This window comes from Myotis lucifugus, unplaced genomic scaffold, assembly GCF_000147115.1.
Source record: "Myotis lucifugus unplaced genomic scaffold, Myoluc2.0 scaffold_0, whole genome shotgun sequence".
In the NCBI taxonomy this organism is placed as follows: Eukaryota; Metazoa; Chordata; class Mammalia; order Chiroptera; family Vespertilionidae; genus Myotis; species Myotis lucifugus.
Window position 1 is genome coordinate 39,161,707 of NW_005871048.1, and position 12,879 is coordinate 39,174,585.

General features: G+C 38.4%; 1 protein-coding gene across 1 annotated transcript in view; it reads left to right on the plus strand.

Annotated features, from left to right (window-relative positions):
• Positions 1-12,836, plus strand: part of GFM2 (G elongation factor mitochondrial 2) — a 41,325-nt gene extending 28,489 nt beyond the window's left edge. Inside the window, 5 exon segments of the mRNA XM_014451666.2 lie at positions 2,673-2,811; positions 7,834-8,013; positions 10,272-10,387; positions 11,712-11,894; positions 12,482-12,836. Coding sequence (XP_014307152.1) covers positions 2,673-2,811; positions 7,834-8,013; positions 10,272-10,387; positions 11,712-11,894; positions 12,482-12,610 — 747 coding nt within the window. The 3' untranslated portion in view covers positions 12,611-12,836.
• The last annotated feature ends 43 nt before the right edge of the window (positions 12,837-12,879 follow it).

The window sequence follows — 12,879 nt, forward strand, 5'->3', positions numbered from 1 at the left end:
TTAGAAAAAGTTGCTTAAAAAGATAAAAAATGCCGATACATATGTTTTAAAAATATCAAATGACACACAAGTACAGTGGGGCCTTGACTTACGAGTTTTTTGAGATACCAGCTGTCTCTCGGCCGATTTTTTGCATTGAGTTGATAGAGTAATTTGAGTTAACGAGCTCCTTAACGAGCTCGGTCTCGGAACGAATTAAACTCGTAAGTCAAGGCCCCACTGTATACAGGTTAAAGAATTAAAGTTTTCCTGTCTCTCAATCCTATTCTGCACAGGTAACCATTAAAAACTTGATGAATACCTGTATAGCCTTTCACACTTTTTTAAACATCTATTGGTTTGTTGTTCTGTTATATAAAGCACAGTATATTTTTTCTAAATATATATGTACATATATATAACAAGTTCTATTTGTATTATTCTACAACTTGCTTTTTTCCAAATAATTTACCTCTTTAACTTTACATGAGAGTATAACAATCACACACTGTCGTTTTTGTTGTTGTTCCTTACCATTGTAGTTTTATTACAGCAAAAGGATACAAATTAGAATCAACTAAAGTAAGAGATGCAAAGTCTGGGACAGTTCTTTTTTTTCCTCTTACATTAGCTATTAGCTTTTATTATTTATTTATTTATTCATTTATTTATTTAAAGTCTTTATTGTTGAAAGTCCCCTTTTTCCCCCATTGACCTGTCCCAGCCTGCCCCCACCCCCGACCCTAGGCCTTCACCATTCTATTTATTGTCTGTGTCCATGGGTTATGTATATATGCATACAAGTTCATTGGTTGATCTCTTCCCATCCGCCCACCCTCCCCTGCCTTCCCTCTGAAGTTTGATAGTCTGTTCGATGATTCTATGTCTCTGGATCTATTTTTTTTTCATCAGTTTATGTTGTTCATTAGATTCCACATATGAGTGAGGTCATGTGATACTTATCTTTCTCTGACTGGCTTATTTCACTTAGCTTAATATTCTCCAGGTCCATCCATAATGTTGCAAATAGTAAGAGTTCTTTCTTTTTTAGTATTCTGTTATGTGGATGTACCACAGTTTTTTAATCCACTCATCTTCTGATGGACTGTTTCCAAATCTTAGCTATTGTAAATTGTGTTGCTATGAACATAGAGATGCATGTATTCTTTCTGATTGGCTCAATCACATACTACCTGTGTGTTGACCTTTAGCCTACAGCACCTCCTGTAGGTTTGGGTTGGTACCTTTACTCTCCAGGTTGAAACTGATATGGCTGTTACAAAACCTGCATTATACAGTAGGTCCTCAGGTTACTTCGGAGATCCGTTTCTACGGCTCGATGTAATGCGATTTTCGCTGTAAGTCGGAACCCACCTATATAAGCACCTATGTCACTTACATGGAGCACACAGCAGTAATGAAGTGAAACAGTAAAAAAAAAATTAAAAGAAAGACAATTCCTGACCTTTACTTGTGGTAAATAATAAAAATCATAAAGCACATATGTACATATGACGGAACTTTTTTTTTTTTTATTAATAAGTGGGAGATGGCGATGTAACCATGAAACGATGTACGTCGAGTCCGACGTAACCCGAGGACTGTCTGTAAATCACATTGTTTGACTAGCAGCTTAGGGGTGGGCAAACTTTTTGACTCGAGGGCCACAATGGGTTCTTAAACTGGACCGGAGGGCCAGAACAAAGCATGGATGGAGTGTTTGTGTGAACTAATATAAATTCAAAGTAAACATCATTACATAAAAGGGTACGGTCTTTTTTTTTTGGTTTGTTTTATTTATTTCAAACGGGCCGGATCCGGCCCACGGGCCGTAGTTTGCCCACTAGCTGGTAGACAGAGCCCCCAAATAGGAAAAGATATTTCTATCAGGTAGTATCTTGACCTAGAGATAATCTCTCAGTCACTGAGGGCAACGGCCAGATCTCTCTTTGGGTAAATTCTTCACTACAGAGATGGCAAATGAATAAAATGGAGCAAATATGGACTTCTTGCCCTATACTCTTTCTCATACATAAGAACCTTCTTTAGGAATAGCCATTGTTGCTAAAAAAAAATGCATGTCTTGATTGCTTTTGATACAAATTTGGCTGTTCTAGCAAGGGCTCAAAATAACATTGGTTCATAGAAAATAAAAGTCAATTTCTGTCACATAAAGGCCGAAACTAGTCTGGAAGTTTGGACTGCCCAATAAGCTGTAAGGTGGCCGGGATGGTTGGGGATGTTTGGGAGAAAGGTTATTTCCCCATTTTATAAGATGTTGCCCTCATCCACATTCAAGATAGTTTCCTACCTTTTCCTTAAGATAATTTTTTCTTTCCTTGAAAGCACAGCCCAGAAGTTGCCAACATCAGTTACACTCAGATCCCATTGGCCAGAGCTTAGCTCTATAGTTGAGAAATGTAGGCCTCACTAGATGCCACTTGCTCAGCTGATAAGTATCATGGAATGGTAATATAATGGAAGAGAATGGCCTAGTAATTCACTTTTAATTAATAGTTCCAATCAGAAAAGTTAAAAACAGTGTTTTGATGTAGGAACCAAAAAAAAAAAAATTGCAAAAGAAACTCAGTTTGTAATTAATGAAAAATAACATAGACTGATATACCTTTATATAGTATTTTGTGGTAAACATTTTTTCTTGATGTTTGTTTTTCTTCTTTTTTTTAAACAAGACTGTCTTATGTGGAATGGGGGAGTTACATATTGATATTATTCATGACCGAATCAAGAGGGAATATGGACTGGAAACCTATCTAGGGCCTCTTCAGGTGGCATACCGAGAGACCATACTAAATTCAGTTCGTGCTACAGGTAAAATATAAAACATCTTCTGTTTTTGTTTATCTCTTTCTCTCCAGGATCTGTCTTCTGAATCTCTTGTTTAGTTGTAAGCAGGATTCATAGTCACTAGTATGACAGGTTTTATATGTGTGTTTTCTTGTTTGTTTGTTTTTAGGGTTTTAAAATTTTAAACAGCCCTATTCCATTATCACTCATTACATCTACTGGATGCGTGACTCATCAAGCAGATGTGATTTTCAGTGTCATGGAATAGAATGAGCCATGGAAGTTGGTGGCTTATCCTAGTCCTCACTTCCAGAATGAGTAGTTGGATCAGATGCATTCCAAAGAAAAGGGACTACTGTATAGATGAAGCTTTCTTTTTCATAAACCTAATGGTAACCACACACCCAAAACCCAAAACTGAAACACATAGCTTAAAAAAGGAGGAAATAGAGGAGTGAAGTTGATGTGTTATTTTTACTCTATAAAGTGAGTGGAAAATAATTTTCACTATTTAATAAATATGGTAATCCTATACTGATGAAAATGCAGTTTTTATATTTCTGTCCCAGAATGTAAGAATTCATGATTCATAGTTTTAATTTGGTTTCCCTTGACATTATTGCTGTTCTTCTTAAGGAGAAAACATGGACAGGTTTGTTTAAAAAAATATACAGAAAAGATGTTTAATATACCAGGTGCTTTTAGCCACTCAGTGATTTCTAAAAAGAACAAATGGTTACTTTTCACAAAAACTTTAAAAACTAAATGAATAGAATAAAGGAGCAAATGACACATGTATTTCTGTTTCTGAACTTAATACCTGGAAAAACTAAAAATGCTGGGAAAATATAAATAACACCTTTAAAATTAATGTCTGAGCTGGTTAGAACTTAGTGGAAATTTCCAAGGTTGAAAGGAAACTGAAGCAGGAACCTTGGAAAATAAGTTAGCACCAACACCACTAGATATGAGGGCCACATCCTCGTGGAAATAATTAACAAGGAAAATCTCCTTCATAAAAGAAAACAAGAAAACTTGTCTAACTGGCTCTGGGGGCAAGGGGCAGAATTTCTAAGAATGTGTAACCATAGGCTTCTGATGGGGCTTTCAGCCTAAATTTATAGAATCAGAATGACCTGAAAACCTTCAAACCAAGAAGAATTTAGTGTATAGTGCTCTCATGGGTTGGCAATATTCCCAGGAACCTGGTGACAACAAACAAAGGGCTTCTCTACATAAATGTATCTTCAGCCCAGGCCTCAAAGAAAATTCCACAGAAAAACAAATATGAAGTCACAGTTTTAAAAGTTTTAAAATCATAAAATCATGAGAAAAGGCACAATGAGCAAAAAGGCAATTGAAGCAACAAACATTCGTTAGACCAGCAAAGGCCTCTGAAATTGGAATTATCAGATGCAGAATATAAAATAAGTATATTGTTTTTTGAAGAAATAAAAGGGCAAGGAAAGTATTGATAAGGAACAAGACATTATCAAAAATAAGCAGGCAATGGAACATCATCTTGTGTAAGAAGGAAAGGAAATGCTCAAAAAATTATGAGGGCATGTCATAAGGACACAGGAACCAACTTGTAGAGGCTCCATTGGCCAAATCTGGGTTAATTTGAATACCAGAATAATTAAATACAGTAATTACAGACCACTGAGGAAAAGTAGGAATTCAGGAATCTCTAATCATAATAAACAAATACTTGGGGAAGAAGAGAGGGTTCTTATACTGGAATGCCAAGTGCTGCTAGTTGTCAAGGAGGCAGGAAAATAGTCATTTTGCAACTATTGTGAATGCTTAATGTTGGGTACATGGTTGAGTAGCATATTTGCATGGTTTTAAAATACCTACCCACAGATTGCTTATTAGTTACAAGGTTAAAAAAAAAGTAATTGGATGCTGCACAATCGGACCACACCTTGACTGGATGATCAAATTACTATTGATAATGAAGGGCAGATGGGCATTGTGTACATCCAAAAAATGGAAAATCATACTGTTCATAGAAAAGGAGACTAAATATCATGATGCTATCAATTCTACCCAAAGAAGTGTATCCGACATTAATACTTATTATAAAGCCATAGTCTTTATGATACTAATCAAGCTATAAATCGACCAGTAGAACAAATCAGAAAGCCTAGAAACAGATTCATACATAATGTGGGCATTGGGTTTATGTCCGAGTGATATTGCAGCTCAATGGGAAAGGATGGACTGACCATTCAGTAATGCCCTGGGATAATTATCCATATGGAAAAAGACGTAATTAGATTCCTACTTCATACCATTCACAAAAGTCAATTCCAAATGAGTGTAAAAACCTAAATATGAAAGAAGAGCTGCCAAATATCCCTCAGAGCACAAAATATAAAGGAAATAAGTGCTAATATATACCAAAATAAAATTAAAAACCATAAACTTTATTATAGGCAAACCTTCAAATTTTGGGAAGAAAATATAGGGGAATAACTTTATTAACCAGGATAGGGTTGGACTTACATAATATCAAACACTGAAATGGTGAAGTAAAGGTTACTAAATTTGATGTTATTAAAATTAATAATTTGCTTATTAGAATAGATGACAAAGCAAAAAGATATACCGAAAGCTAAGGGAAGATATTTGCATCATATAAATTAATAAAAGATTAGTTTCCAAAATGTATAAAGAATTTCTAAAGATCACCAGAAACACCAATCAGAAAGGATATATGCACCCATATGTACATAGCAGCACAATTCACCATAGCTAAGATCTGGAAACAGCCTAAGTGCCCATCAGTAGATGAATGGATTAGAAAACTGTGGTACATCTACACAATGGAATACTATGCTGCTGTAAAAAAGAAGGAACTCTTACAATTTGCAACGGCATGGATGGAGCTGGAGAGCATTATGCTAAGTGAAATAAGCCAGTCAATGAAGGAAAAATACCACATGATCTCACTCATTCATGGATAATAGAGACCATTATAAACTTTTGAACAATAATAGATACAGAGGCAGAGCTGCCTCACACAGATTGTCAAACTGCAGTGGGAAGGCCGGGGAGGGTTGGGGGGCAGGAGGGAGGGGGGTAAGAGATCAACCGAAGGACTTGTATGCATGCATATGAGCATAACCAATGGACATAAGACACTGGGGGGTAGGGGAAGCCGGGGTATTGTCAAGGGCGGGGGAAAAAAAGGACACATATGTAATACCCTTTGTAATGCTTTAAGCAATAAAAAAAATAAAATAAAATAAAATATTCATGCAGATTAAAAAAAAAAGAATTTCTAAAGATCAGAAAAACCTGACAACAAAGTAGAAAAGTGAGCAAAAAATATTGAACAGATATTTCACAAAAGATGATACCCAAAAGGCCCATGAACATATTAAATAAAAGATTCTCAATCTCAGTAATGATTAGGATCATACAAGAATATGAGACACCATTTTATATCAACAAAATTGGGAGGAATTAAAATCTGACTGCAAAGTGGTGAGATATTATGCTTTGGAAACTCTAATGGGAGTCTAAATTATATAACCACCATGCAAACAATTTGACAACCTTGTAAGTTGACCATTTTCATATCATACTATTCAGCAATTCTGCACCTAGGTATCCCTAGAGAAATGCTTATACATGTGCATGGAAAGACATAAAAATCTTCACAATAGCACTGTAATAATATTTTTTTTTAAATAGTAAGTGAAAAAATAACCCAAATATTTGTGGACAGAAGAATAGATAAATAAATGGTACCATAGTCAGACAATGAAATATTATATAGCAATGAAAAATAATGGGCTCTATCAACAGATATCAGCCTGTATGACCCACTAATGTGAAGCCAAAAAAAGCAAGTTGCAGTATACATAACAATAAACAAGTTCAGAATGAAGCAGAAATAAACTATTGTTTAGGGATACATACATATGTGATACAACTCTAAAAAAAATCATAGTAATGATTAAATATGATGTCATGATAGTGGTTGCTTCAGAAGGTTTCTAGGTTACTGGTAATGTTCTCTTTCTTTAGTAATTATAGGTTTCTTGAATGTTCATTTTATTTTCAGCTTATGCACATATCTTAAGTATAAAATAATTCACAATATAAAAGTTAGCTTAGAAAGGAATTATGGCCCTAGCTGATTTGGCTCAGTGGATAGAGCATTGGCCTGTGGACCAAAGGTTCCCAGGTTCGGTTCCAGTACTTCAGTTGCAGGCTTCTCCCTGGCCCGGGGCCCTGGTCAGGGCTCACACAGGAGGCAACCAATCATGTGCTTCTCTCAGATTAATATTTCTTTCTCTTCCTCTCTCTCTAAAAATAAATGGAAAAATACCCTTGGGTGAGAATTAAAAAAAAAAAGGAATTAAGAAGAGGAATTGTAGACTATAATTACTTGTTTTGAATTTGGACCATGAATCACTGCATTACATAGTCATATAAATGTAGCAGTTTTGTTTTAGTAAAATACTGCAGATTGGTGACAGCTATTGGTTGTTAGCTAATGAGAGATACTATTTTCAGTATCTCTGATATTTTCAGTTTTACAAAAAGACATTTCACTAGTTTGGGGGGAAGCATAAACTTCAAATACATATTATTAGAAGAATATATGAGATTTAACTGTGTATGTTTTATCAGGGTTAATGTCCTTTTAATTTTCATTAGATGAATTTTTGCACTCTGAATGTTTACTTTTCAGTAAAACTTTTGTGATTAGAATTTCAGTCACATAAGAGATGTTTCAAAAAGTTTGAGTATAATCTGCATATCAAAATTTGTGTGATCATCTCCTGCAGAGTATCTTAACTAAAACAGTATTAGTTGGTGATTCAGAGCAGGCTTATAGCATTGATAAATGTGAAAGCAGATATTTTCTTGGTAGAACTACTTACGAGTACTTTGACATTTTTATACTGCATTTAGTATTTTCTCAAACTTTGTCTTCCATGAGAGCTTGAACTTGTTGATTGCAGTTTTCCCACTTGTGGCACCTTGACAACTTTTCAGAACAAATCTCTGTATATTCGTTTACAGATACCTTAGATAGAACTTTAGGAGATAAACGGCACCTTGTGACTGTTGAACTGGAAGCAAAGCCAACTGAAACATCATCTGTTGTGCCAGTTACCGAGTATGCTGCAAGTATTAGTGAAGACATTTTGAAGGGCTCCCAAGAGGCCATTGAAAATGGAATTCATAGTGCATGCCTCCAAGGTAAGGTACCTCAGATAAGAGTAAGCATGAATATCACAATCAGTCACTCCCAATACTACCTATTATTTCAGTCTCTCTTCCCATCACGTATATGTTACACCTTTTATAATTATCCCATCGTCCTTGGATATTCTGTTCTGTTTTTTTAGTCTTATGTTCAGTTTGCTTTTTCAGTTTTGGAGGTTTCTGCTGATATATAACTCAGAGAGAAATAGGGGGGGAGAGAGACAGACAGACACATCGATCGGTGGCCTCCCATATGCGTCCCGACTAGGGGTCGAACTGGTGTACAGGACGATTCTCTAACGAACTGAGCCACCTGCTAGGGCTGACTCGGAGACTAGTTTCCTCAGCCTGTCCTGCCTACTTGTAAGCCCATCAGAGGCATCCCTATTTCTGTGATGGTGCTTTTGAGCTCCAGCATTTGTTCGGTTCTTAATCAGGACTTCGCTCTATCTCTGCTTTCATGCCCATTCATTCTTACATGCTGTCAGCTTTATCTGTCAGAGCCCTTAACACATTAATCATAGTTGATTTACATTCCAGGTCTGATCATTCCAATATCCCTGCTGTGTCTGGTTCTGATGCTTGTTCTATTTAAATTGTGCTTTTTGCCTTTTAATATGCCTTGTAATTTTTTCTTGATAGCCAGTCATGGTATACTGGGTAAAAGGAACTGCTGTAAACAGGCATTTACTAGTAGTAATGTAGTGAGGTGTGGGGACAGGCAGCCTTCTATAGTCCTAGGATTAGGTCTCCATCTTTTAGGGGTTTTTTTTTTCACTCCCCTTAGGGTGGGACAGGATGGCTAGAGTGCACTGGAATAGGGCACTTCGCCCATCAGGCTCTGATGGTGATGATACCCTTGCAGGTTAGGCTTTGGTTACTAAGTTCCCCTGAGTGCAGGCCTTGTTAGGAACAGAGTGCTCTGGCCCTTGTCAGTTACCTCAGTTCGTTAGAGCATCGTCTGGCTACACCAAGGTGGCAGGTTTGATCCCCAATCAGGGCACATATTAGTACGAGAGTCAACCAATGAATGCATCAATAAGTGGAACAACAATTCGATGTTTCTCTCTCTTTCCCTCCCTCCTTTCTTCTCTCCCTCTCAAAAATCAATAAATTAGAAATGAAAAGAGTGCTCTGAAGTCTGAAGTACTGTTGTTTTTTCAATCCTCACCCAAGGATTTTTTAAATTGATTTTAGAGAGAGAAACATTGATGTGAGAGAAACATTGATTGGTTGCCTCCCACACATGCCCCAACCGAGTATTGAACCTGCAACCTAGGTATGTGCCTTGACCAGGAATTGAACCTGCAACCTTTCAGTGTATAGGACAACACTCCAACCAACTGAGCTACCCAACTAGGGCCTGAAGTACTGTTTTGTTGGTGGAATCCAAGGATGCGAAAGCAATGGATACAAAGGGGAAGGGGCCAACTCTAAGTTTTAAAGGAGTCAAGAATTACACGCAGGTTTTTGTCTGCTTGGGGGTCGGTTCCCCTAAATTCCCTGCGTTTTCAAGGGTCAACTGTATTTCACAATTATTTTTCTTCTTCCCCCACGAAGCACCAGGAGGCTTTTCTCTGATAGTTACTGTGAGAACCTGCTCGAGCTCCTGGAGGTAGATCTCACAGAATTGTGTCCCCTTCATGACAGCTCCCCCCAAGCTTGTCCACACCAAGCCTCCAGTCATTTGTCAATGACAGCTCAGTTTTTCTTACCCTGGTGCTGGTTCCTGGGCGTTTTCTCTAGTAAGTCTTTGCTCCAGGAAGCCTTGACCCTCTGCATTTGCCCTCGCTCCATTCTTAGGAGCAGGAGTTTGTCCTTTGTCCTCCCACCTTGTAGATCCAAGAAGAGCTGTTGATTTGTCAGGCTGTTTCCTTCTACTTGTTGTTAGGACAGAGTGGTGACTTCCAAGGAAGCTCTTTACGTGCTAAACTGGACGTCCTCTCCCTGTTTGTTTTTTTAAAATATATTTTATTGATTTTTTACAGAGAGGAAGGGAGAAGGTTAGAGAGTTAGAAACATCGATGAGAGAGAAACATCGATCAGCTGCCTCCTGCACACTCCCCACTGGAGATGTGCCCGCAACCAAGGTACATGCCCTCGACCGGAACCGAACCTGGGACCCTTCAGTCCGCAGGCCGACGCTCTATCCACTGAGACAAACCGGTTAGGGCCTCTCCCTGTTTCTTTACATTTCTCAGCTACTCCTCACTGCATATTGAGTCCTAATACAAATGTTCCCCCTTGCCTAGGACCATTGCTTGGATCCCCAATTCAAGATGTGGCAATTACTTTACATTCACTGATGATTCATCCTGGTACCTCCTCAACTATGATTTCTGCCTGTGTCTCAAGATGTGTACAGAAGGTATATAACTACCCTAATCCTTTTTGCTTTAAGGTGACTCTTCTGACAGTAGTGGACTCTGATCCGGGGCAGTCTTTGCTTCCTGAGCCTTGTAGTCAGAGTTTTTACCATGGAGAATTTTTGATTTTTTTAATCACTGGGTTTTATTTGCAAGAGGATCTAAGGAATCACTGTTTAACATAGTTAGCTATGAAATATCCCTTGGCTTTGACAAATAGTCAAGTTTCCTTAAGTGGCAGCTCTGCTTTCCCTACCTCAGACACATAGCCGATAGAAACAAGCATGGTAGGTTTGAGTGGAAGACATTTCCGGGGTCAGCTTGGCCAAAGGTGAACTATAATCTAAAGGACATTGAGGATCTAATATTGGTTCCAATATTGGAGTTCCTATTTATTCAAGTAAGATTACTTTAATCAAGAATTGCTGCATAGCCGAAACCGGTTTGGCTCAGTGGATGGAGCGTCGGCTTGCGGACTGAAGGGTCCCAGGTTCGATTCCGGTCAGGGGCATGTACCTGGGTTGCGGGTGCATCCCCATTGGGAGGTGTGCAGGGGGCAGCTGATCGATGTTTCTCTCTCATCGATGTTTCTAGCTCTCTATCTCCATTCCTCTCTGTTAAAAATCAATAAAATATATTTAAAAAAAAAAGAATTGCTGCATAATAGATTCAGGATAAGCATCTTTCCTTCTCAAAGCATCAAGCAATCTGGTCGTCTTGGCATGGTTACCCAATACCTACTGGGGCTGGATTAACCCCAAGGGTCCTGATATGCCAAGAAACCGTTCCATGCATTCCTCAGTGTGGGAATGCTTTAGCCTCGTATGTGACTGATTTTGCATTAAAATACTTGCTTTTATAACCATCTTCTAATATTTTACACTGAGACCTGGTTTTCTATAGTCTTATTTGAATCCATAATTATAAAATTAACTTACTTGAATCCATAATTATAAAATTAACCCCAAGCTCCTGACTTAAGAAGGCTGAACTTATTATCTCTACCGTAGAAGTTAAAATTCAGACTTTGTGGTTGTTAACCCCCACGTGAGGACATTTTTCCATTGATTTTTAGAGAGAATGGAAGAGAGAGAGACAAACACCAATGTGAGAGAGAATTATGGATTAGCTGCCTCCTGCACACCCCCTACTGGGGACAAAGTCTGCAATCTGGGTATATGCCCGGATTGGGAATCAAACCGGTGACCCCTTAGTTCCTGGGTCTACGCCCAATCACTGAGCCACACCTGGCTGAGCTAAGGAAACTTTTAAACAGAAATTTGACTTCCAATTTAGAAATGGATTGGCATTCTTTAACATTTTTAGGCTCTGAAGACGGCTGATAAGCAAATTTTGGAGCCCTTGATGAACCTGGAGGTCACTGTGACTAGAGATCACCTCAGCGCTGTCCTGGCAGATCTGGCACAGAGAAGAGGGAGCATCCAGGAGATCCAGACTCGTCAGGACAACAGAGTTGTTGTTGGGTTTGTTCCCTTAGCAGAGACCATGGTAGGTACCGTGTCACTGAAAAGTACATGTTCTTAATATAGGGACAGATAGGCTGAGCAAAAAGAGAATCAGTGACATCTGAAAGAAGCATCAGGGCTTTGAGGTAGAAGATGCATGTCCCGTTTCAGCCATCGGGAACTATTAGGACTTTGAATTTAAATTGTAGGAGATTCAAGCAGCATGGGGGTCCTTTCCAGTCCTCCATGGTGGTAGATGTGTGTTGAACCAAAACATGGCACCAGCCTACCATTTTGTCCCTTCCAAGTTCTTAGCCTGTTTCTTCAATTGCCAGTTTTTAGGCAAGTGTCATTCTCCTACCACCAGCCTCTCTGCTCCAGAACAAGCACCTGAGTGCTGGCAGTCATCTTACCAGATGCCGGGACCAGGGAAGACACCTGAAACACACCAGTGTTTTCTGTCCACGTTTCAAATTTTTCCTGAGAAAAATTATTCAATGACCATTTGAAGAAGTGATATGGTTAAGTTACTTAATCACCTTTTCTGGTACTGGTCAAAAGATAAGTGGCAGGAAGAGAAATTTGAGGCTTAAATTGGAAGAGATAACTGATTTGAATTGTTTTGATTAGGGTTATTCAACTGTGCTTCGAACGCTAACATCAGGCTCAGCTACGTTTACCTTAGAACTCTCTAATTACCAAGCCATGAATCCTCAAGACCAAAGTACGCTGCTCAACCGAAGAAGTGGCTTGACCTAAGTGCTTCGAGGTCCTTGGGGAGAAGTTCAGGAGCACCTACCTATTCGTTTTTAGTAAGAACAATTTTTATTGCTTTACTTATTGGACAAATTACTGTTTCAGTACATTCTTGAAGTGACTGAAAAATCTCAGTTAAAACTGACAGTGGCATCATAGCTTCCATTCTACTTTATGTCATGAGAAATGTGCTTTGATGTTGAGAGTTAATGTACCTGAACTATACCGAGGTTATTACTGTCAGTAAAGACACAGCCCTTTGGAATATATTG